Raw genomic sequence first — 23,771 nt, 5'->3', positions numbered from 1 at the left:
CACTTGTGGGATGGCTGGATCTTCCTGGAGGGTATTTAAGAGGGAGAATGATCCCCCGTTTTTCCTAGAGTAGTTTTATATAGTGTAAATGTAAATGTAAATACACTCCAAGTAGTAAGAGTAGGTGGAAGGGTTAAAAGAGTTGGTGAGTGGCATTTAAACCCAAGAACTACCTTACAAAATTGTCTTAACAACAGCAGCCCAGTTGAAGTTGTCACACCACTTCAGGGAAGCTGTTTCCATGTGTGGACTTCAGTAGGGACAAACTGTGAGAGATGAACAGTCAGCAGATCAGCAATCAGGGAGCTGGAAAAGGTGTCCTTCAAAGTGCAGCTCTGAGTGGATTCTCAGCCCACCCTGCTCAGCTCTTTGCACCAGCTCCATTCCTCCCTTCCTTTGAGACCTTTCATCTTCAGCTTCCTCTCTTCTCATCACTTGTGGCAAGGTTCTTGTCTCCACTGCTTTCCTCCTGAATGGAATTCCTGTTTCACCAACAGCCTTTGCCACCTTGAAAATCTGAGTACTGCAGTCACAGCATTCTCTTTGCTGGTGTATTTTTCCACCTGACATGTTTATCCTGAGTTTATCACTGCATTGGGACCATCCCACTGTCTGTTACCCAGCTTAACAGAGCTGGGTAATACAAATAATGTGAATTAGGAAATAAGAACATAAATAAGAAAAGCTCCAAGCATACATGGTGATGGAGGAACCTTACTGCTGAAGGCATTGGACAAACTTACCAAGAGAAGGCAGCTGAGCACAGAAGAAGGGTCTGTAAATAAGCCCATATTTGTTTGAGTGTTGCTGCTTTCACTGCAGCTCTGAGCATTTCTGGTAGGGCCTGCTCCTTCTCTCCCTGAGGTGTCGATCCAGCAAACTCTTTAACATATGTGCTTTCATGTGTTTTAGATTAAGCTTGTGTTTAGATGTTTGAGGACATTTGCTGTTGGAATTTTTGCTACTGACATCAGAGTGTGGGGCTGGACCTTTCACGAGTTTGGATTATTCTGCATACATTGCTACTTTGCATTGGGCTCTAGGAATGGAACTGAAGACTGGTAATCCATTAGAAAAACATTCTAAGGGTAAAGATCCTTCTCTCTAAGTTGGAGAGAGATGGATTTGATGGCTGGAGTGCTCAGGGAAGGAGGAATGATGGTGGCATCCAGAGTGGTGAGAGACTCAGTGTTCAGATGGGACTTGGGGGACAGGTGGTGTCCCTGGGGGTCTGTAGTGGGACCAAGGGCAGTCTCAGCAGATTCATGAGTGACACCAAGCTGAGTGGTGCAGCTGACACTCCTGAAGGATGGGGTGGCATCCAGAGGGACGTGGATAAGCTCCAGAAGTGGCCCATGGGGTTTCAACAAGTCCTCCGTTCTCCAGCTGGTTCAGGGCAACCCCTGGTATCAACACAGGCTGGGGGATAAAGGAGCCCAAAAATGCTCCAAGGGATGGAACACCTCTTGTGAGAAGAAAGGCTGAGAGAGTTGGGCTTGTTCAGCCTGGAGAAGGCCCCAGGGAGACTCAGAGCAGCCTCTCACTGCTTGAAGGGGACCTGGAAGAGAGATGAAAGGGTTAATACTTCAAAGGGATGCCACACTGTGGGCACACTAATCAGAGGAGGTTGGGAAGGAGGAAGATTGGGAACAAAAAGGAAAAAAGTGATCTTTAGGACCTCAGAACATTCACTCAGCTTTATGGAATGTCCTATGAGAAGTGTGAATTTGCTGAACCCTGCTCTATTTTTCATAGACTTCAGCATTTTTGCACAATTCAAATTGCTCCATCCTGAATCTTAGTCAGATTTTTAGTGATGATTGTGAAGAAAGTTTGTTTTTTTGAAGCCTTGGTAGCTTTGGTCACTTCCAAACCCCCCTGCCTCCTTGCACCAGCTCAAGTGTTCAGAGGTGGGTCGTGGCCAAACAAAGCTTCTGAACTCCTAAAATGTCACCAGCCTGTCATCACCTGCATGTCTCCAGGTGATTTTGTGGATCTGACACAATGGCTGTGATGGGAAAAGATGGAAGATGTATTCACACCAGATAGTTGTCTGTACACATGCCCAGTGTGCCATTCACCCAGGTTACTGCTCAGGGCACTGAGATATTTATGGCATTAAGGGCCACATTGATCCTTTGGTGTGTGAGGGGCTGGGACAGGCAGAGCAGTGCCAGAAACGCCTCTGGCTGTGGTGTGCAGAGTGATCTGCATCCAGTGCCAGGACACAGCCTGCAACACCAGCTGCTGGCTCCAGAATCACTGTGGCTGCTGTGCTGAGGTGTTTGCAAACATCCTGGGATGAGCAGGATGTGCTGGGCCTTTCTCCATCTCTTAGGCCCTGGGAGATCAGGAGCGCCCAGGCTGGAGCACCTTCAGTGCTCCTCCATCTGCAGCTGCTCTCCCTTCCCATCTCTCCCCCTGCGCTGCAGTCTGCAGTTTGCCTGCCCTGAGGTGTGTGTGACAAGCAAGATTGACAGGGTGGTGATTTCTGTGATGACATCTGAGGAGCCACAGGTTCCTGGAAAGCTGCTGAACAAAATCTTGACTCAGCAAAAGGAAGTGACAAAGCATTTGCTGATTTTGTGAGAGTCAGGATTTCACTGTTTACAAGCAAGAATCTTATAAAAAGCTCTGGCTTCTAGAAACAGTGGTTGGAACAGGTTGCTCAGAGAAGCTGTGGCTGCCCCATCCCTGGAATTGCTCAAAGCCAGGTTGGACAGGGCTTGGAGCAACCTGGGATAGTGGAAGGTGTCCCTTGCCCACAGCAGGGCCTGGAACTAGGGGCCCTTAAGGTTTTTTCCAATCCAAACCATTCTGTGAAGATGCACCTACTATATTTCAGAATTTCTCTTAGTGTTGACGGGAAGGTGGATTGGGTTGTGTTTCTCAAATAAATTCCTTGAAATCACAAATCCTTGAGGAATCAGGTTTTTATCTGTGTAGAGGCATAAGATGTGCAGTGCCATGGAACAGCAATATGTACAGAGTGGGCAAAGAGGATGCATTCCTTCACTTTAGTGTTTGCATGCAAGTATTTGAACATGTGCAAGTATCTGAGTGCATTCTGTGGGTGTGCAGGTGCATGAATGTGCCCACCAGAAGTATTTGTGCTCACCTGGGAGAGTTCTCAACCTACAGACAGTGCCTCCACTGCCTCTTGTCTGTAACACTGAAACCTAGCACTGAGCAATGCAAAACACCCTTCCCTTGGCCTAGTAGCTGGCAATTTTACTTATATATTTATTCAGATTTAATTTGAAACGGTGACTTCTGATCTGAAGGCTGTTTTATTGCTGAGCTCCCTAATGAAACGGGTGCTTAAGAACCCAGAATTGCTCAGGTTACTGGTTGTATAAATGCTGAGAACAGCTTTGAATGATACAGCCAGTAAAGAAAAGGGTGCAGAATAACAGCAGGGTTCCTTTGGATTGATCTTCAAATGGATCAGGTCTTCCTGTAATAGTCCATGCTCATCTGCTCCAGGGTATAATATTTCAGACACCTGAAACCAGGTTCTAACCCGCCAGCTTCTCTTACTCTCTGTCTGTAGCAGCTAATTGTTATTGCCCACCGTGGCTCCTGTGCCAGTTTACATCTCAGAGGACTCCTCAGAACACTTGTTCTTTCTTTAAATTTTCTGCTCTGACACCGTGTCTCTAAGTGTTCAGCTCAGACAGAATGTGTGAGATATTGAGATATTTATAACCCCTCTATTATTACTGAGCTGCACACCGTGTCTTCGGTGACAGATTAAATGAACAGCACAACATGTTGTGTTTCATCCATAAATTTCAACAGATGTTTGAATGTTGGTTGATTTATTGCACGTCCAACTTGGTCCTTACACTGTTCTCATTGTGGCTGCACATGGTTTGTTTAATAGAACCTTACAATGATTTTTTTTATGACGTTTTTCAGTTTGAAGGGTGCAACAAGGCATTTTCTAGGCTTGAGAACCTCAAGATCCACCTCCGGAGTCACACTGGGGAGAAGCCATACCTGTGCCAGCATCCTGGCTGCCAGAAAGCTTTCAGCAACTCCAGTGACCGGGCAAAGCACCAGAGGACACACCTGGACACCGTAAGCACCATTCCATACTGGGAGCTGTCCCCAGTGTTCCAGTGCCCCTGGCACAGTCGGTTCTGCTGCTCCAGGGGGCTTGGCCTTTTCACTGGGAGAGTCTTAGAACACTCAGCTAGGAGCAAGTGGATTTGGTTTTGAGCTGTTTGTGCTCTGAGAAATGAGAAAGTCGTGATCACAGAGAGGCAGTTATGCTGTGTGACTCATGCTGAGGAGTGATTACGCAGGGTGAGTTACTCAGCAAACTCTGCCATTGTTCCTGTTCCAGTAAGAGGAGGCAGCAGCTCAGTAAGGTGCAGCTGAGTCACTGCTGCTGCTGCTCCAAATGTGTGTCATTGTCTCACTTCCTGTCCCTTCAGTGAGTGCTCTGGGTGAATGCAAAAGCTTTTCAGACCTCTCAGTGGAAGGGAAATGCACCTCAGTTTTGGACAGTAATTTTGTAAAAAGTGAAAATAAATCTGTCTCATAACTCTGTAGTTAAGTACCCTCCATTTTACAGTTAATCTCTCAGATTAACTGTGAGAAACACACTCTCTTATTCTCTACAGCTGGTAGGTTTGGCTTGACTCTGCAGCTCTTCTCCCTTGTCTCACAGAGAGAACAGGAGCCTGTCAAGTGTCTTGGGCTCTACTGAAATGAAATCACCAGATCAGGGGGAAAGAAAGCAATGACACACAGCTCTGCAGACCAATCATGTCCTCAGCATAAAGCTTGTCAAGAATAACAAGGCAGAGTTGTTCCTTTGTCTTTTTCAAAGAAGTGAATATATGGTTTAGTTTGGCCAAGTGTTTATGGGGCAGAACTTTTGAGTTTAATTGATATTTACTTTTTAAACAGTTACACATTTCAGACAGTGCAGCATTAAGGAATGCCTAATGTACATTATGCCTTGCAAAAACAAACAAGTACGAGAAGCAAGTCAGTCACATTTTCCAAACCAAAGCACACTTAAAATAACAATGTTTTATTTATTTGAAAGTCAACCTGAGATATTTGAATTTGTCATTTGTATCTCTTTTGAAAGTGGATATACTAATTGCATGTAGTTTTTTAATTTAATTGCCTGAATCTAGTAGTTATATTTTTTATTAGCCAAACTCACAAATTGAATGCCATCTATTAGTTTTAAGAGAGAACTGACATGGTTACTAAAATGAGCAGAAATTCTTTGTATGTGTTGTCTGTGCAATATTGAAGACAAATGTCTTAACTTTCTATTTTCTTCTCTTCTCCCTTTATCTCTGTCTTTATTATCTGAAATGCTCATAAATCAGGAAAAAGGTACAGTAATAATTTTCTAATAACTTTCTTCAATATCTAAACACATCCTCCATGCTATTCCACTGCAGGTTCTCTAAAACTGTTTCTGTAGTCCTGCACACAGGAACTGAGTTCCACTTACCTGATTTAACTGAAGCCCTGTGGTTTAAGCTCAGTGAATTGTGTGCTTATGTGAACATGAAAAATAGCAGAGCTACAGGATGGTGCTGCTGCACCAAACAACTGCCTGGAATGTCAGAGCACACAGCCATGAACCTTTGTAAGGGTGATCACATTCTCATCTAGTTTCCCTAGGACTGAGTTGAATGATTTTATCACTAATTTGAATGACATCAGTGATTTGAAAAATACTCTGTTGGTTTTTCTGCCAAGGGATTTGTTAAAGTTTTCCATAGCTTTTCCTCAGGTGTCAGTTCTCTGTGTTCCAGACACTCTCAATAAATCTCCTTTGCCCTGTAACTTTCTGGGTAGGTGCTGTGTTAGTCTGCAAGGTCATGAATTGGTGAATGATTCTATTATTCCTTCAGAAATTTCCTGCTGGCTGGACAGAGCAGCAATACTTATCCTCTGGAGGTGCTTACAAAGAAAGGGGGTTTATATAGGCTGCTTTTTCCTTACTGAGTGCATTTGGAATTGGTTTTAAAGCTTCTCAGTGTAGGTCACTCCACCATTTATCTTCTCCAAAGGAGAATCTGTAAATCATTTCACTTACTGGTGTATGCTAGTTTGATGGAATCCCCACTAAATCATCTGGAAGTAGATCCTTGTCTTAGGCAGGAGCAGAACAAAGGGAACCTGTCTGTCCTTGTGGTAAAAAGGGCACATCAGCACTCCTCCAGGAGCAGAGCAACTGGGTTTCACAGTCACTTCTCCCAAAACTGGTGGGATTTTTTGCCTTCTGTGCATCCTCCTTCGGAAACCAAGGGGATTAAAGAATGTGACATCAAGGTCATGGCAAACCAGTTTTCTACCTTTGAGAAGACACCAAAAGGATTTGCTAGTCCTAGGGAGAAGGCTGAGGTAATGTTGATAGATGAGGCAAGAAAACAGAGAACAAAAGAATGTTCCATTCAACTTGAAAGCTTTGTGAGCTCTGCCATGCAGCACTATTCTGCTGGCATTTAAGACAATGGTCACTTAATAAAAAGTGCCTTTGCTCATTTTGGCAATTGCACCTTCATTTGGAGTTTGTTCTGTAACCCAGAGAGAGTGTTCCATTTGTTAGGAATAGGCATAGCCACAAGAAGAATTTGGTGAGGATTTCAGTGACTGGGAAGGTCCCCTCTGAGCCTCCTTTTCTGCAGGCTGAGCCCCCCAGCTCCCTCAGCCTCTCCAGACTGTTCCCCAACTCCATTGCCCTTCTCTGGACATGCTCCAGCCCCTCAATGCTTTTCCTGTCATGAGGGTCCCAAAGCTGCACCCAGGATTTGAGGTGGGGTCTCACCAGTGCCCAGCAATCCTTGTAACATTTATATAAATCAGAACTCAAAACCAGAATGTCTGTCTTTATAATTATACTGGCTGATGCCATGATAATTTTGTTTGTAAAGGCTAGGGAATAAAGAAATGCTCTCAAAACCCATTCAGTTGTACCTCACCAGCATTTAGCTCAGCCCAGTGAACCATATCCAGTGTGCCAGTGCAGAACCACTTCTGTTTGCATCGTGCCTGGTTGGTGAGCTCAGAGGAGACAGAGCAAACGTGGGCCCAGCAGAGAGAGGGAACAGCTCAGGTTCACAGGTTCACACTGTGTGTGCTCCCTGTGCTGGTGGGGCGGGCACAGGGGTGCGACATCTGTCCCACAGGGTGTGTGCCCATGCTGGGGCGGGCACAGGGGTGTGACATCTGTCCCACAGTGTGTGTGCCCGTGCTGGGATGGGCACAGGGGTGTGACATCTGTCCCACAGGGTGTGTGCCCATGCTGGGGCGGGCACAGGGGTGTGACATCTGTCCCACAGGGTGTGTGCCCATGCTGGGATGGGCACAGGGGTGTGACATCTGTCCCACAGTGTGTGTGCCCGTGCTGGGATGGGCACAGGGGTGTGACATCTGTCCCACAGGGTGTGTGCCCATGCTGGGGCAGGCACAGGGGTGTGACATCTGTCCCACACTGTGTGTGCCCGTGCTGGGATGGGCACAGGGGTGTGACATCTGTCCCACACTGTGTGTGCCCATGCTGGGGCGGGCACAGGGGTGTGACATCTGTCCCACACTGTGTGTGCCCATGCTGGGACGGGCACAGGGGTGTGACATCTGTCCCACACTGTGTGTGCCCGTGCTGGGAAGGGCACAGGGGTGTGACATCTGTCCCACACTGTGTGTGCCCATGCTGGGGCGGGCACAGGGGTGTGACACATCCCGACACTCTGTGTGCCCCTCCTGGGTGTGACCCTGTCCCTCTGCTCCTCCCCAGAAGCCGTACGCCTGTCAGATCCCCGGCTGCTCCAAGCGCTACACCGACCCCAGCTCCCTGCGCAAGCACGTCAAGGCTCACTCGGCCAAAGAGCAGCAGGTGCGTAAGAAGGTAAGAGCAGGCAAGGAGTGGCACGTCCCCAGAGCTCCTCAATGCACTCATTTTCCATTTACCTTTAATTTATGTATTTTCAGAGCAGTTTTTTCAGCAATATCACAGAAGAAAACTCCTGGTTTTTAATCACTGTTGTGAAGCAAACCACCTTATATGTGTGTACTTTCAAAGGCTGCCGCCCTCTAAATTCAGTTTGCCCCACGCTTTCTGTCCAAGCATTTATTTTCCTGTTCATCTTTATACAGAACCCCAAATGATGCTGTCATTCACATAAAATGTCCATGCACTGAGTCTCTGCAATCAGTACTCACTGATGGTATTAACTGAAGTACATGTTGGCAGATCATCTAAAACACAAATGAAACTAAGCCAGGGTAGAGTGGAAATATAGGAAAAGAGGACTTGGAATAGAAGAGATGTCCTTGTGTCAGCCATGCCCCCTTCCCTCCCCATTTTTCCTTCCTGTGTTTTCTGGCATACTTTAGAGAAACAAGGAGGGAATTGCTTCCTAACACCAAACCTGGGTGTAATTTGTTCAGCTCTGTGTACTGAGCTGAATGCCTTAACATGTCACCATCCTTACATCTAGGGACAGTCCCCACTCTTACACCTTGGCACCTCCCAAGGCCTGGTTCCATTTCTGCAGAGCAAGGTGGGGAAAAACCCCAAATCCAAACTTTGTGTGAGAGGGCACAAAGTACATCCTGGTGCAACAGGAGGCCTGGAGCACAGAATCAATCCAGGCCAAATTTCTTAACAGCAGCTGCAAACTCAGGCTGCTTGGAAGCACCAAGACATCAATATCCAGGGTTTCATATCACTTAATCTCCTGCCTTGAGGAATTTTCCTGTGTGCATGTACACAGCATCGTATAGACTTATCAAATCTATCTTACAATAATGTTAGTAACTTGCCTCCCACACCTTATTTGGTAGATCAGTCTAAATCTGCACTCCTCCAGTGGTTTGAAATCATCTTCAGATTTCCTGTCTCATTTATCCATGATAACTTTATGAATATTTGATCCCACGGCTTTTTTTCCTCAAATGAAAGGCACCTGAAAAAGTAGCAGATTTTTGTGTTTTGGTCAGGCTCTCTTAAAAAGGATCAAAGCAAACCTGGCTGATAAAGAAACAAGAACCCCCCCTAAGTATTTCACTTAAATATATTAAAAAACCCCAACACCTTTCACAACCAAGTAAATCCCAGTGTTACTGAACAGCCTGCTTTGGATTTCAGATGTAGGAAAAAAGGAAAAAGACTGTTTATACTCATTTGCTCGTTTTTGATTATAACTCAGCAAAGGCAGTTGTCTGTTGGTATCAACTTCCCAAGAGTTCTGAGTGGAAATGACCTAGCCAAGAAAGAAAAATTAACAAGCTGTTCTGCCAACTTGTCTTGGTTGAGACATGCTACCAAAATGTGCCATCTCTGATACAAAACAAAATGCCTGAGCTTAGGCTTGTATCAAAGGAATCCTGAGCACTTAGTTCATAGCCTAGAGGATTAGTGCAGTGGTGATATTTGGTTGTTCTGAAAGGCTTTACAGAAACAAAACAGGAGAAAGTTAGCTGTTAATTTAGTAGTAGTTTAATTGGCTGCAGATGCACTTGTGATCCAAATGTCAGATGTTTATCTCAAACCCACAAATGGCTGTAGAGAGAATTCTGAGAAGGTTTGCCTGGGCCCTTTATTTAGAATACCCAAGCCCAGGGGAGATGGGTATGTGAGGCTGTACCCATAAGGACAATAACTATTTATTAATGGCTGTAGAGTATGATGGCTGTTTGTGTAATGCGATCACTCTGTTATGACAAAAGCTTGGCAGCATCAGCATGTTTGAAAGAGAATTAGAAATGCTTTTCTTTCTTAATTCTCCTCTCCTGCTGTTTTTAATATGATGGACATTGTGGTTTTTGAGAGTTTGCTTCAGAGCCTTTTGCCAGAGCTTTCATTTCCATGGAGCAGAGCTGACACGTGAGTGGAACCTCTTCCCATCACCGACAGCCTCGCTCTGCCACTTCCAATCTGATCAGCACAAATGCTTTTCTTTCCCTATCAAATGCCTTTCCAAGTGTCACAGTTACAGGGTGATGCAAACCTTTTGCCACAGAATCCAAGAAACTACAGAAAGCCTGAAAATGTGCAGTTCAATTACTCAGGACGGTTTGAAGGAACACAGGGTACAGTGTTTTTGAAGCAAACTGGTTGTTGATGTAAGATTAGCACACTTAACTTGTGCACTTCAGAAAACCAAAGTCATCTCTAATTACAAGTGCCAAGTACTAGACACATCCTTAATTACGCTGAGTTCCTAAGAATGGCATTTCTTCCTTCTATATATAACCCTTAAGGAGATACATTAAGTTAATTATAAATAATTTGGTTTTACTATGTAACACAATGTTTCTTTTATTTCCTCTTGTAGTTAAAGTCCTGTACTGATATTGAACAAGATGTACTCAGTGAATGCTTAGCTATCCAACAGCTGCACACATCTTCTCAGCACATCCTGGATGGGAAGTGTGGCAGATCTGTAGCTCCTCATGATTTAATTACAGGTAAGAATACTTCTAATGAGTGTGGTGCTAAATATGTCATACAAGAGAGGATTCAAAGCAGAAAAGATTTGTCACTGTGGAAAGTGATGAAAACTCCAGACCAACAAATAAGATGAAATAATTAAGCGAGTTGTTTGCTAAGGGCTTGCTTTTTTCTGTTTTTCAGCATTAGTCAGAGAAATAGCTGCTGTTAATTTCATGTGAAGGGGCAGCAGCCCTGCTGAGAGTCTGTCTCCATCCATGTGTTCTCCTTTCAAAGTTGGTCTGGGCAGAGTGCAGGTGCAGGAGCTGTGCTGAGTCCAGTGCATGCTCTGGCACAGAGTCCCACCAGGAGAGTTTTCTTCAGGAGCTGCAGGAAAGCTGAGGAGACTCAGTGTTACGATGCACTTTGGATCATAACAAAAAATATGGTGATACATGAATGGGAGAAAACTCAAAGTTGAAATGTCAAACCTTCTTCTAATAATATTTTCTAGTATTTAATCTTCCTTTCTGTATTTTCTTTTGTTCTTGTGGTTCGAACAAGAGTTGGCCCTTTTCAGGGACTTTAGACTCTTCTGTACATTTTATAGGAAGAGAAAAAGAGGATTCCATTCCCTTCTGTGGGAAATAAGATACAGATTCACAGTTCTGAACCCCAGCAGAGGATCCTGAATCAGAGATGTGCATTTTGAGGTCCTGTGTTCAGGTGGCACAGAGAGAGGCACTCCCAAAAGCCAGCAGTGCAATTGTAATCTGCTTTCTGCAAGAATCTCCTACTTTTATTTGATTACTCCAAATCTTCCAAACAAAAAATCCATTTTGCTTAACATCTCCTATTCTCTTTTCTAGTTCAAGTTGCATTAAAATGTTGGAATGTGAGTGGTGAACAGAATGGAGTAGAAAGGGAAATACCCCATCATTCTGATGTACTTTCCCTGGGAGTCTGAACTCAGGGCTTACATGTGGCTCCTTGAAAAGTGGGAGAAAGCTGGAGGGATTTGGGGTTGATTTCCAGTCTCTGCCTGTGCCACCTGCTCTGAATAAGGTTTGTGAGGGCAGCAGGGGCCTGTGCTCTCCCCTTGACAGCCCCATGTAGCAGGAGCATGGCTTGGCCTCCCCCTGCCAGGCAGGAGCAGTGACATTTTCCCTAGAGCAGGCTGTGCTTCAGAAACAGCCTCAGATTTCAAGTGACAACAATAAAACAGGAAAAGAGTTATTAACTCACAGATAAACAGACCATCCCTAACCCCTCAGTGTCATTTCAGAGAATCTCTTGTGAAATGAAGGATTTTATCTGTCCATAACTCTGGCTTTGTCTGGTATGATTTCTGTGCTGATTATATCAATCCATCATCAGGATGTTGTAAAAAATACTGTAAATCTTCCCTGATACTTCCATCAGGTCACTCCATATGAGACCCCATCAATGCACAGTATGAACAAGTGCCAGGGAAAAATAAATCAAGACTTGAAAGACTGTTTTGCAGTGAAACAGAAGTTGCTTCATCTTATGTGCAGTACAGTCCTCAGTCAAAACTGTTCCTCTGTCATTATTTAGGGCATATAAACCAAAGTGCTGATCCTTACAGAATTAAAGCATGAGGATATTCCTGCTGCCACCTATAGTCTGCAGTGATTGCACATTTGCTCTTTCAAATAAGCTGAGGTAATATTTTTTGAGAAATCAGTTGTAATTCTGTATGTAGGCTATAGATGGATAAATATAATGTATGATGTCCTCATATTCCACTTGAAATATGAAAACATTCATGGTTTGGGCTTTTGAGTTTGGTTTTTGTGTTATTTTTTTCAAAGAAACCACATTATTAATGTGCAGAGCTCTGGGCTTTAGGGATCACTTGGATTCCTGGAGAATTTCAGTTTTGTCTTTCTCCAAGTTAAAGCACATTTTAAATATGTCAGGGATGAAAGCCCATCACAGAAAAAAACCCAAAATATTAAAAAAGGCCCCATCCCTTGTGTCTGACTTCAAAGTAGGTAAGACAGTGAGCAGAGGAATGTTTCTGCAGTCAGAGGAACCCATTGTTAGCTGAGATCTTCCTCCTTTTTCCCTCCTCATAACTAAAATGCATCGTGGCTGCACACATTTAACTCTGCCTGGGGACAAAAGCTTGTGACACTCTGGTCCCACTCAGGCATTTTCTCTGGGTTTTATTGTTGTTTGCCTGTTCTCAGCGTAAAGCTGAGGGGGAAAGGCTGCTGGTCACAGATGCTCAGGGCACTGTTTTGGCCACAGATGTTAAGGTTAAAGGCCAAGCCATTTAAAATACTGATTGATGACTTCTGTTTACAAGCTGAGATGGTCAGTGTGTGAGGAGGCCCAAGGTGCACAGGCCTGGCATGGGCTGCCCTTGCAGGAGTCACTCACAGCAGCTCCAAAGGCTTCAGGTACACAGAATATTAGTGCTCAGTGCTGAAAGAAATGGAAGAAAAACTGTAAAAGGAAAGAAATTTTGGAAGTACTGAAAATTATACTGAGACTGGATTAGCAGCTGCTGTTCCCCCCTTGATTTGTTGGTCTGTGGGGAGGGAACTGGGGTGAGGCAGCACAGGGATGGCTTGGGGGGATGTGGGACAAGGGACAGCACGTGCCAGACTGGTGTGAGTGGTGCTGCACAGAGGTGTGGGGACAGGAGAACTCGCTGGTGACAAACCCTGAGAGCCTCAGTGCCCAGGGCCAGGCAGGGGCCTTTTCCCTGAGGTGTGATCGGGAAGTCAGAGATAGATCTGGGAGAGGATGTCCCCAGCTGGAGACCCTGCAAGCCCAGCAGTGGGCACTGGGTGTCCACCCCAGCAGTTCCACAGATGGGTAAATTCCTCTGCAGAGGATTGGGGCTGGCAGAAACTGGAGGTGCCAGGGATTCTGGTTTAATTTGGTTTTCTCATGTGGTGGGTTTGAGTGCAGGCATCATGTGGGACTCTGCTGCCCACACAGAGTTGTGGGGTGGTTTTTTAAACATCTTCTTGCTCCTCTAGAGGGTTATGTTGATTGTAGGTACTTAGCTACTCTGTCTTTCTCATCACCTCAAGGAACAGCCAGAGAGACATCCTGAACATGCATGAACTGTTCAGGGGTGGGATTGAAACATGGAGTGTGTTTGCTGGCCACCACACTGCTAAGATGAACCTTTTTTTGAGGGCTTTTGAGCTTTTTGCACAAGTTACTGCTGGGCCAGCAGTGTGGGAGCCTTAGAGCATGACCAGCCAGGTTTAGGGTCTGCAGTTTCCTCTGGGCTGTGCTGTCAGTGTACCTGAACTGGTGCTGTGGGAAATAGAGCTGAAGTGCAAAGTGACACTGAACAGTCGAGGTCAAATTTGGCTCATCCTTCAAGCCTGACATGGAATGTATGAACAGTGAGGATGTGAGGGAAGTGGAAACTGTTGTATTGTGAAATGCACTGAAGCCACCAGTGGAAAAGCATTTCCACAATGTAGCATCCTTGCTACTGACTTACTGTTACCAGAAGAGGCTTTGACAAATAAATCCTCACATCACCTGGGAACATCTGATTTCTTAAAGCTCCTTCTGTCTGGTGTGCAGTGCAGAAAGCAAGTTGTTTTCACTGGCTGGTTGACAAATGTTCTGTCTAGCTGGAGACAGAGATGATGTGGTTCAGTTTTGTTGCTTTAGATCTGTCAGCAGCTGAGGACTCATTGTTCATGAGGGGGTTTTGACTCATCTGAAGCCCCCTGACAAAGGTGCCTGGAATCTTGCCTCAGTGGTTCTGCTCTTCAGTCACACACAGAAACAGATGCTGACATTCAGATGTTGCTTCTCCACCCCAAGGGTGTCACACATTCCCCTCAGCTCTGGATTTTCACGTTGCCTTCTGCTTGTTCCACGTCACTGGGAGGGACTGGGAGGGTGCAATCCCAAGCCCTGCCAGTGACACAGCTGGCACATGGCTCTGTCCTGGATGTGCAGCTCTGCACACACTGAGTGGGAAAGAACAGTGAATGGTGCAGGAGGAGAGATGGCAAAGACAGGCCCAGAGGGGTCTCTGTGCTCTAGGGCTGGACACTGAGAGCCGGCAGACCCCACTTGCTGCTCACACACTTCAGTGTGAGTGGCAGTTCTGGTCCTCACCCATGTGCACATGCCCTGGGAGGGTGGGACAGAACTGTGGCAGATGTGTCGTGGGCAAAACTTGAAGATGAGAAAGGCAGAAAAACTGGGAAGAGAAGGACAAGGAGTAGACTTTTCCCAGAGCAGCATGACAAGGAGCCAGCCCTCTTCCCCTGCCATATGGTGGCATTTGCATGCTCCATGCTTGCACTCCTGTGATGTCTGTCACCACAGAAACCTGTCTTGGTGTATGATCACTCTTCAGAAGGGAGAAAAAAACTTAATTCCAAAAAACCTAATCCCAGCATCTTCATCCAGGAGCCCTGGCAAAGCTTCCTCAACCATGGGTAGGCTTGAGGGCATGGTAGGCACTTGGCTGTTGGTGCCTTGCTGCCATGGTAGAGGAGAGTCCCCAAAAATGGTACACCCACCCTCCTTCAGTAATTCTGTACTAGCAAACCTGTTTTCATGATCTCATTAAAAAATTCTCCTTGTTCCTCTTTGCATTTAATTTATTGGGCTTTCCTTTGTATAAATATGTGATATTTGTAAATAGTCTGGGATGTCCAGCAGCTTAGTAATGGAAAGTCAAATGACAGAGTTTGAAATGAACAGCAAAACCCCAGGGTACCATGGTCCGTTTGCTGTGTGAGCTTCATCCCCTGAGCACTGCAGGGTAAAGCTATGCTCACAGCTATGGGAAAGGCAGGGTGGGAGCCCCACCAAGCCCTCATGGCTGTCAGGAGGGTTCTGCAGCTCTGCAGCGTCCAGGAGCACCTGGCAGGGTCAGAGAGGAGACACCCACATGCCAAAGTGCCATGGCCCAGCTGTGAGTGCTGTGTCTCAGGTCGGGAGGGGGATAGGGAAGGAGCTGGGCACTCTGCAGGTGTTACTGATGCTTCCTTGCTTACTTTGTTCTGCCACTGCTGTGTGTTGGCAGGCACGTACAGTGGATCCAGCAGCAGCCACCACGGCCCCTCCCCAGCGGTGCTGCCACCTCCTCATGACATTCCCTCGAGGCACCTGCCCCTGGACTCCGCCCTGCCCAGCCCACACCACCACCAGTCGCCGCTGGAGAGTGCCAGGGACGGGTACGTGTGCGATGGATGGGAGTGCTGGGCCTGGGTCTGCCATGGTCATGGAGGATGGATCGTTTATTTCACTTTGCATGGATGCTGTTCAAAAGAAAACACTGGCCCAAACAAAGCGATTTTGTTTGGTTTAGAATCATGGAATAATTTAGTTTTCATGGGACCTCAGAAGGTCATGTCATCCATGCCCTGTGCAAAGCAGGGCAAACTTGGACATCGTTATCGGGTTGTTCAGGGCCTTGTCCTTGTCTTTGACAAAACATAATGGGATTTTTTTCTTCATAGCATGCAGTTACATTTAGATTTTAATTTTGTTTTTTAATTCTTGCTGGATGACTTCTCATAGGTTTGGATAAGCACAGAGAATTTTTCTCAGCTAACATGAGAAACCTCTCAGAGGGTAAAACCCGACCTATGACTCACTCAGGAATTGGGCTGTGTTTGCCTTAGTAAGGCTCACCGAGTGTCAGAGCCACGGCTTTCTCACTTCCTTGCTCTCTGATAAGGTTTTTGCCGTGCACCTCTGAGCAGCAGGCCAGATCCTAATCAGGGAAGAGTGTTTAATCCCACTGATGGTAGGATTGCACTGCTACAGCAGGGGTACAGTTGCATGGCTGCAGGGTGTGAGATTTCTAAAGCACTGTGTGTCAAGGCTCTCATACCATCTCAACAGTCAAGAATCTCTGCAAGCCACAAAACTGCTCTAACCTTTTTACTCAGATTTCTTCGGTGCCTGGCCTCATTCAATTCATACTTACAAATTCAAATTCATACTTACAGTTTTACTTCCCAGCACTTTGGATGGAAAATGGACTCTGATTTGGCATTACTGGTGGGAATTTAAGATACAGAGAGATTAAAGGATTTTCCTTCCCTAGGAACATGTTGATGTCCTTTAGCAAATATAGCAATTAAATGTAGAGTTTTCCCATCCCCTCCAGTGACTGACCTTTCCCTTCTTTTATATGGTGCAAGGAAAGGCCAGAAGGATTTTAAGCAAAGGGCAGAAGGCAGAGTGTGTGTGGCATGGAAGAGGTGTAGTAAGGAAATTTACACCTGGGGTGGTTGGAGAACAATCTGATTGAGGAAATTCAATTAGGAGCAAACTAGTCCTTCTTATTTTCCTAATTGGGGAATGAATTCTGCAGCAAGCTGAGCTCCTGTGCCCTCTGCTCCTTCAGCCTTCTCTTCTGACCTCGGCTGGTAGCAGTAGCAGTGTCCCCCTCCCAGTGTGATGGATAGACTTACCCTGTCCTTGTCCCACAAAATGCCTGTGCCCAGCCCTTCTCCTGCCCTGCCACATTCCCAACCCTGTATTTCCTGTTGGCAGACTCATTCCCATGGCAGAGTCACAGGAGGCACTGGAAATTACTGCAGATAAACAGGAAGTTTTCTGTAGCAGAGAAGGCAGTAGGTCAAATAGGAATCGAGACAGACATTCCAAAAGTCATCCATGAGCTGTCATGGATGTCATCCCTGCAGAATGGGACAGCCTGAGCCTGTTGGAGTGGGATCCCTCCCTCTGCCTGCTCCCAGTGTGCTGCTCTGCTGTTCCCTCTTGGAGTTGGTTCCTAGGGGAGTTAAGGCAAAAATCCCAACCAAGAATAAAATAAAGTAAGGATATACTATGGGAAGGATTTAGCAGACTCTCAGGAAGGTGGATTTGTTTCTAAGGCCCTTTGTGTCCTGGTGCTGCTAATAAGAAATGAAAGCCTGAGCAGGGTGAGGGCAACAGACAAGTTTGCAGTTTGAGGGGTCAGAAGCCCCCAGATGAATTCTCATTCCTGCCCCTGGTGTCTCCATTCCAGGGCACAGCACTTCCCTTCCAGCAGGAGCACCATGGCCAGTGGGCTGAGCCTCTCACTGAGCTCAGACACAGCAGAGTTTCCATCAGAAATGTCTCTGCCAATTCCAGCTTCAGTGCAGTTTGGATTCCTTCTCTGAGGAGACAGCAGTGCTGATTTCTTATCTCAGTGCTCATGTACCTAAGGAAAGTCTTTGCCCAAATATCCTGTGACAAAATGTGGGAGTGAGATAAGATTCCTAACCATGAGCCAAACGTCAGGGAATGGAGTCTGGAATGTATTTCTGAATAGTTATTTTAAAACAGGGCATCCAGTTTCATGACATAGTTACTTGGAATTTTTCAGCATCTCAAATACCGTTTTCTAAACTCAAAATAATCTTCATTCAGCATTGTCATTCCCAGTCCAGGATCCTCCTGCTGTATTTAATGCTTTATGCTTACATTATTCACGACTGCTGAAATGCAGCCCATACACGACATCTTAATTGCAAGTGCAGAAACTTTGTGTGAACTAATTAATAATCCTTGAGTTTCATTTAGCAGGGTTTTCTTTAAAGCATCCATCCATTTAACTGGGCAACATCACTGAACACAAAAGGCCAGCACTAAGGCATGCTGTTCCCTTGGCCAGCTCCTGGCAGTGCCATCCCTCCTGGAAGGTACCAGGGGTTTGCAGTGGGAAGGGAGCCCTCCCCCTGCCTCCCTGCATGGCACTGCTGCAGCTCTGGCACACACAGAGGGTTTGCCCCATTGTCAGCTGTGTGCAGAGAATTCCTGCTCTGGGGATGGGGACCGTGACAAGGCTGGATCACATCGGGCAGTCTGTGGCAGGAACCAAGTGATTACTATCAAGAAATCTAATTACTGAGTCATCAAATGTGTGAGATGCCAAAAACTACACGAGGCAGAGTACAAATAGTCTACTCAAGTTTGACATGAGATTCAGAATTTGATTTAAAGGCTTTTTCTTTTTTTTAACAAAAAAAGCCCTATGTTACACTGTCCTTTGCCAAAGTCAATACCAAGTGCAGCAGTCAATTTTCCCAAATGGTTTGCTGAGACATTTAAATAGTTTGACAAAATTATCTAATTCACTTGAAAATGTTCTAACAAAATCTGACCTCATTACCGAATATATTTATACTGGCTTTATTCAATATGGAGCACATTTTTTCAAATTCTGGAATGAAGTGTATGCTACACTAAAAAAAATCTACTTATATTGATATTAATTTAGCTAAATGTGGTTGGCTGAGAAATACTTCAGCATGCAGAAAATGGTCTTGGCATGATCCAGATTAAAATGTATATTTATTTTTTATTTCAGGTAGCAAGTGTTTATTTTAGCATTTCTTGTAGCATTTGCCATGTATAATGTCAAACTGGGTTTCATTCTGCCCATTGCAAAAATACTCTATTTTGATTTGTAGCAGAGTGAGGACAGAAAAACAGCTTTTACTATTAAATCTTGGGTGAATGTTGCACTTGGCTTGCTTTCCACTATTTTTTTAGCTGTTATTATCCAAGTCATCTAAAAACGTACCTAGTTTCATTTGTAGACCATCTCTGTAAATTGCAATTTAGAATATTCAGTGTGATAAATTATCAGCTTTAATGAAACTGATCTGACTGAAGTTAAGTGACTTTGAGTGGTGGCACCAAGTTTGGGATTTGCACCAATTTAGTGCAATGGCTCAACAAGGTCACTTTGTAGGAGCTGAACACGATCCCTGTGTGTGTGACTGAGGCTCTCTGTCACTTGTGTGCTGTGACAAACAGCACTTCTGTTCCCAACAGGAGCTGGGGCGCTGACAAATAATGACTTGATTGGGAGGGTGATGTGTCCCCAAGGGAAAGGAAAGTGAAACCATTTTTTTAATATTCCTGTGGTAATTTAGGTCGTTTCTGCTCTGTAAACACACCAGTAAATGAAGAAGTAGTAGGATTAAGACATCTGTGATGGGCAGAAGTGGTGATTAATGAGGGCTCTGAGCCAAATCTGGTGAGCCTTTACTATAAAGGATTAGCTCTAAGCAAGGTTAGAGGGAAGGGCTCACACAACTCCCTGTGCCTGGGCTTCTCCCCAGCCAACTGCAGCCAGCTCAAACCAGGGGCCTGACCCCCTGAAGTGACACTGACCCCCACAAAAAATCACAAGAAATGGGATTTAAGAACTGTCAAGTGAAAAGAGACATTTTAATCAGGGCGCTTAAACATCAGAGCTTTTGTTTGCTCTCTTCTCAGCACCTGTTATTTCAAATACCACAGGAATACTTCAGTGTAAAGAGTTCTCTGTTAAAAACTTAGTCCTTCACTTCTTTTTAAGTGAAGTAACATGAGGTACACAGAGCCTCTGTTCTGCTCTACCAGGGAACACCAGATTTGAAATCCCTGATAATTTTAAACTTGAAACTAAACATGCAGGATAAAATCTTGTCAGTTACACAGGGGAGATTCTTTCCTGTGCCATCTCCTTGAGCTGCCAGGATCCAGGCCAGGTAGAAAAATACATTTGTGCCCCTAATTCTCATTATTTTAAGAGACAGTTAGGTGTCTTAGCCACTTATATCTGATTCTTATTAACCTTGTTTATTGATTAATCTTTTCAATTAAGTTTGTGAGCTCATATAAATCAATGAACTAGGAATTGACATGCTGTTAGGAACTTTGTAGGACAGAAACTTTTATTCTCTAGAAGTACTTTGGAAAACTAAATACCTGCACAGCTTTCCTAACAGACCAAGGAGATCCATCCCTCATTCTCTGTGGATTCCACCGGAGAATACTCTTCATTTATAACAGAATACACAAGTCAGTGGTTTAGTCTTCCCTTCAAAAGCACTAAAACCAGTAACAAGAAACAGATACCTCTGACAGCTGAAAACATTTTCAATGGAGGAAGCCAAGAACCCTTCATAATTTATCTCAGTGTTATGGATCTGAGCACGCAAAAGGGGCATCAGTACATCTGTCCAGAGAGAACAATGTACAGGTGCTGCACTGGGCCCCACCAAACAAAGAAAATTTGTAATTAAAAGCATCTGCTTCCAAATCCCAAGTCATTTTTCTCCTTGGAGAAAATGTGATCAGAATTCATTCATAATCATGTCCAGATAGGCTTATACAGGTTCCCCCCTCCCCTTAAAGCTAAATTAGCATTAGCAACATGCTTAAGGGTAACCTGGTGCTGGATCCTGAGGTAAACACTGTTTGTCCATCAGCAGAAATAGGTGGGCAAGTGTTTTCATTTGAGTTTCTGAGAGGGCTGCACTGACACTCAGGATCCTGGGAGCCTCTCAAGTAAGGGCTGAGGTGCCTGCCCAGAGGAGACACTGTAAGGAAAACTGAGAAATCAGAGAGTTACAGGAGAATGTGGGAGGTTAAAGGAGATGGTCAGAGTAACTCAGAAAGCATTTAAGATTAATTCAGCCAGAGCTCTTCTGCATTACATTAATGATTTTAGCCATTACTCGATTTATCTGTAGTTAAATTTACACTAAACATCTGTAAAGCTTTTTTTCCCCTCTTTTTTCATCCAAATTTTGTTTGTTTTTAAGCAGAACTGCTGCAGTTTGATGCAAACCATATACACCAAACACAGGAGTTTATCATGGTGTAACAAATAATGAAGCTATTTTAACATCTCCCAGTATTGGGTAGTGTGTTCTGCCTGGCAGACCTGAAGACAGCAGACATCAGGACCTGTGCAGAACCCACCTGGAAGCATCTTGCTGCCTGTTTGCCAGAGAATAATGACCTTAAATGATTGAACTAAGATAGATCAGTCAAGCATGCAGCACATGCAGATAATCTGGAGTAGACAATCTCTGTGTTTGATTACATGTCTTTGTAATTCACTTCCTGGCAATCACTTGAACTGAAGGCACTGCCCTTTATTTAAATATGCTTTTATATTTTTTTGACCCTATTAATAAGGCTTTTCTTTCACTCCAGAATACCTTTTCCTGCTAGATTGTAAGCTAGAATAATTTTTCAAATCTCCCTCATTTAGTGACTTCCACTGTAGCAATTCATCAGCTTCATTTCAGAGGTTATTAAACAAACTCTTATAAATACAAACATCCTTTGGAATGGCACAGTTCCCATAATGATCCCTGTGAGGAACTGCTCTGCAGAAGTTGCACATCTCAGGTCAGAACAATTGTAGAGATACTTATTTGACACAGAATGAGTGTGTTTGTGTGTTTTGTGAGCTTGTGTAGATGATGACGTGTGACAAACACTGAGTTATGTTCTGTGCCCACTCAGATGTGCACATGTATTTGGTAGAGCACACAGGGAGTATTTCAGTATTTCAGGAAGCCCCTCTGGGCCCAAGAGCAGCCCCACACAGAAAACCCCTGAGTGAACCAGGAGAGAACTCTTAGGGCTCCTTTGTGATTCTGAACATGAAATTGCTTTTGTATCACGGTTATTGGTATCACTAAAAATATTCTAAAGCAGTTAAATGACCTGTGACTCTTCAGTCACATGACAGTTGCTGTGGAGAGTGTTCTCCATAATATTTATGAAGCCCCTCTTACTCCTTAGAGCTGAGCAGCTCCTGCACTTGTGGATTTGGCTCAGCGTGGGTGAGTGAAGGTGCAGAACTGGATCCAGGTAATCCAAGGCAGCATTTTGAGTGAAAATTAGTATTTTGTATTTGTCTAAAAGCCAGGCAGTACTTTCAGGATGTCACACAGGTGTGTCACAGGCTGCAGCTGCAGTAGAGCAGGGACAGAGCCTCTGACCGTGTATAAAAACCAGAGACAAGGTGTTGTACCTTGGAGCACCTTGTGGTACCCTGGAGTCACAGCCCTGTGTCACAGCCCTGGGACTTGGGTGCTCATTGTTTATAGGAAAAGGTAAGAAATGCAGTGATGCCCAGCAAGGTGATCTGTGTTGAAGGATTTATTATATATCAGGGAGAGAGGGGGAAGAGGAGAAAGGAAAAGAAGGAGAGAAGGAAAAGATTCCTTGCATTCCAGAAACGTAGCCAGAGGCACCTGGCAGTGATTAGTGCAAAGGTTCACCAAACTTCAGATAGAGTCTGTCTTACAGAAAAGTCCAAAGGAGTGAACGGTGTAACTGTTTCCTGAGCATGTGCTGACAGAAATTCCCCTAGGGCAAGACCCAGAACAGAAACACGTGGCCACAGATTGGGCCCTATCCAGGGACCTGATTAGCAGAGCTTTACACATCATTTTTAATATTATGGGAAGAGATGAAAATCCGTGTTAACTTTTTTTCCCATTAAAAAAAAATAATCTCCTGGTCCTGGAACTGAATTGGACTTTCTCACAATATCAGTGACTATGGTGCTTAGGGGAGAGATTTTATGAATGAACTGGTTGGAGTGCTGGGTTTTATGGGAGAACCTCTTCTCATGGAAACTCTCAGTGCCTGTAAGTGGCTACAGTGCTGCACTTCAGATAAAATGTGGAGCTGCTTTGGTTTGTGCTTCTTACTCTGGTGCTTTATTTGCCATTTTTCTTTATGTTAATCTGAGTTAAGTCATGATTCTCAAAAGTCACAATTTTTCAATCTGGCCATACTGCTGTGCATGTTACAGAACAGTTTTATAACCCAAAATATAGAAAAAATGATTTGACATAAAGGACAGATGTTTTTCAGCCTGGATTTGGTCCTGTTTCCATGGAACTTAATGGGATATGGGTTGAGGTTCTTTGTCTGGCTGAGGAATCTGCCAATCAAGCCATCACACCATTAAAAAAAAAACAAACCCAGACAGTTTTCATATTGGAAACATCCCCATCTTACATATTTCCATTTGCAGTTATACTTCATTCCTATTTATAATTCAAAAATCTTATTTTGAATTAATTTTTATTATTTTTCAGTTTTAATTTTCAGTTCCACTCAGTATTTACCAAGTATACTGTATGCAGTTTGGCAGTCAAGGTCTAGTCAAGCCCTCTTATCCTAAAGAAGCTTTATAATTTCTTATTCTGTTAATTTGTCCTGGAACTGGTATTGAACAAAGACTGAAGCAAAAGGGTAATCTATTTCTTCCTCAGACTAAGCACTGTGGATATATAGAAAACACCTATCCAGACATTGTGATGGAATCTCAGAACAACCCAGGTCCATCTGTATTTATTTTTTTGGTTCTTTATGTTGCACTGATATTGGAACAGGACATTTGGTGTGCATTGGGAGAATACAGAGATCCTTAAACACCCATGCTTGCTTGGGAAGGCTGAGAGTGCAGACAGGATCAATAATTCTGAAGCAAAGTCATGGTGCTTGTAGCCTTTAGGTGTTTTCTGTAGGTCACTGCTGGCTCATGGCATACACAGGTAGCTCCCTCACAAAGGCCTTACTTACAATT

General features: G+C 44.5%; 1 protein-coding gene across 2 annotated transcripts in view; it reads left to right on the top strand.

Annotated features, from left to right (window-relative positions):
- GLIS1 (GLIS family zinc finger 1) overlaps positions 1-23,771 on the top strand; it is a 177,875-nt gene that overhangs the window by 140,754 nt on the left and 13,350 nt on the right. Inside the window, exons 4-7 of one of the 2 annotated variants that reach the window (XM_063166137.1) lie at positions 3,922-4,083; positions 7,778-7,876; positions 10,320-10,452; positions 15,462-15,612. In XM_063166137.1, coding sequence (XP_063022207.1) covers positions 3,922-4,083; positions 7,778-7,876; positions 10,320-10,452; positions 15,462-15,612 — 545 coding nt within the window. Of the gene's footprint in view, positions 1-3,921; positions 4,084-7,777; positions 7,889-10,319; positions 10,453-15,461; positions 15,613-23,771 lie in introns of both variants that reach the window. The other variant, XM_063166135.1, reaches the window with a different exon arrangement.

The sequence above is a fragment of the Melospiza melodia genome, chromosome 11 (genome assembly GCF_035770615.1).
Source record: "Melospiza melodia melodia isolate bMelMel2 chromosome 11, bMelMel2.pri, whole genome shotgun sequence".
In the NCBI taxonomy this organism is placed as follows: Eukaryota; Metazoa; Chordata; class Aves; order Passeriformes; family Passerellidae; genus Melospiza; species Melospiza melodia.
Note: the sequence above shows the minus strand (reverse complement) of the source record. Positions and strands in the feature narration are given on the sequence as shown.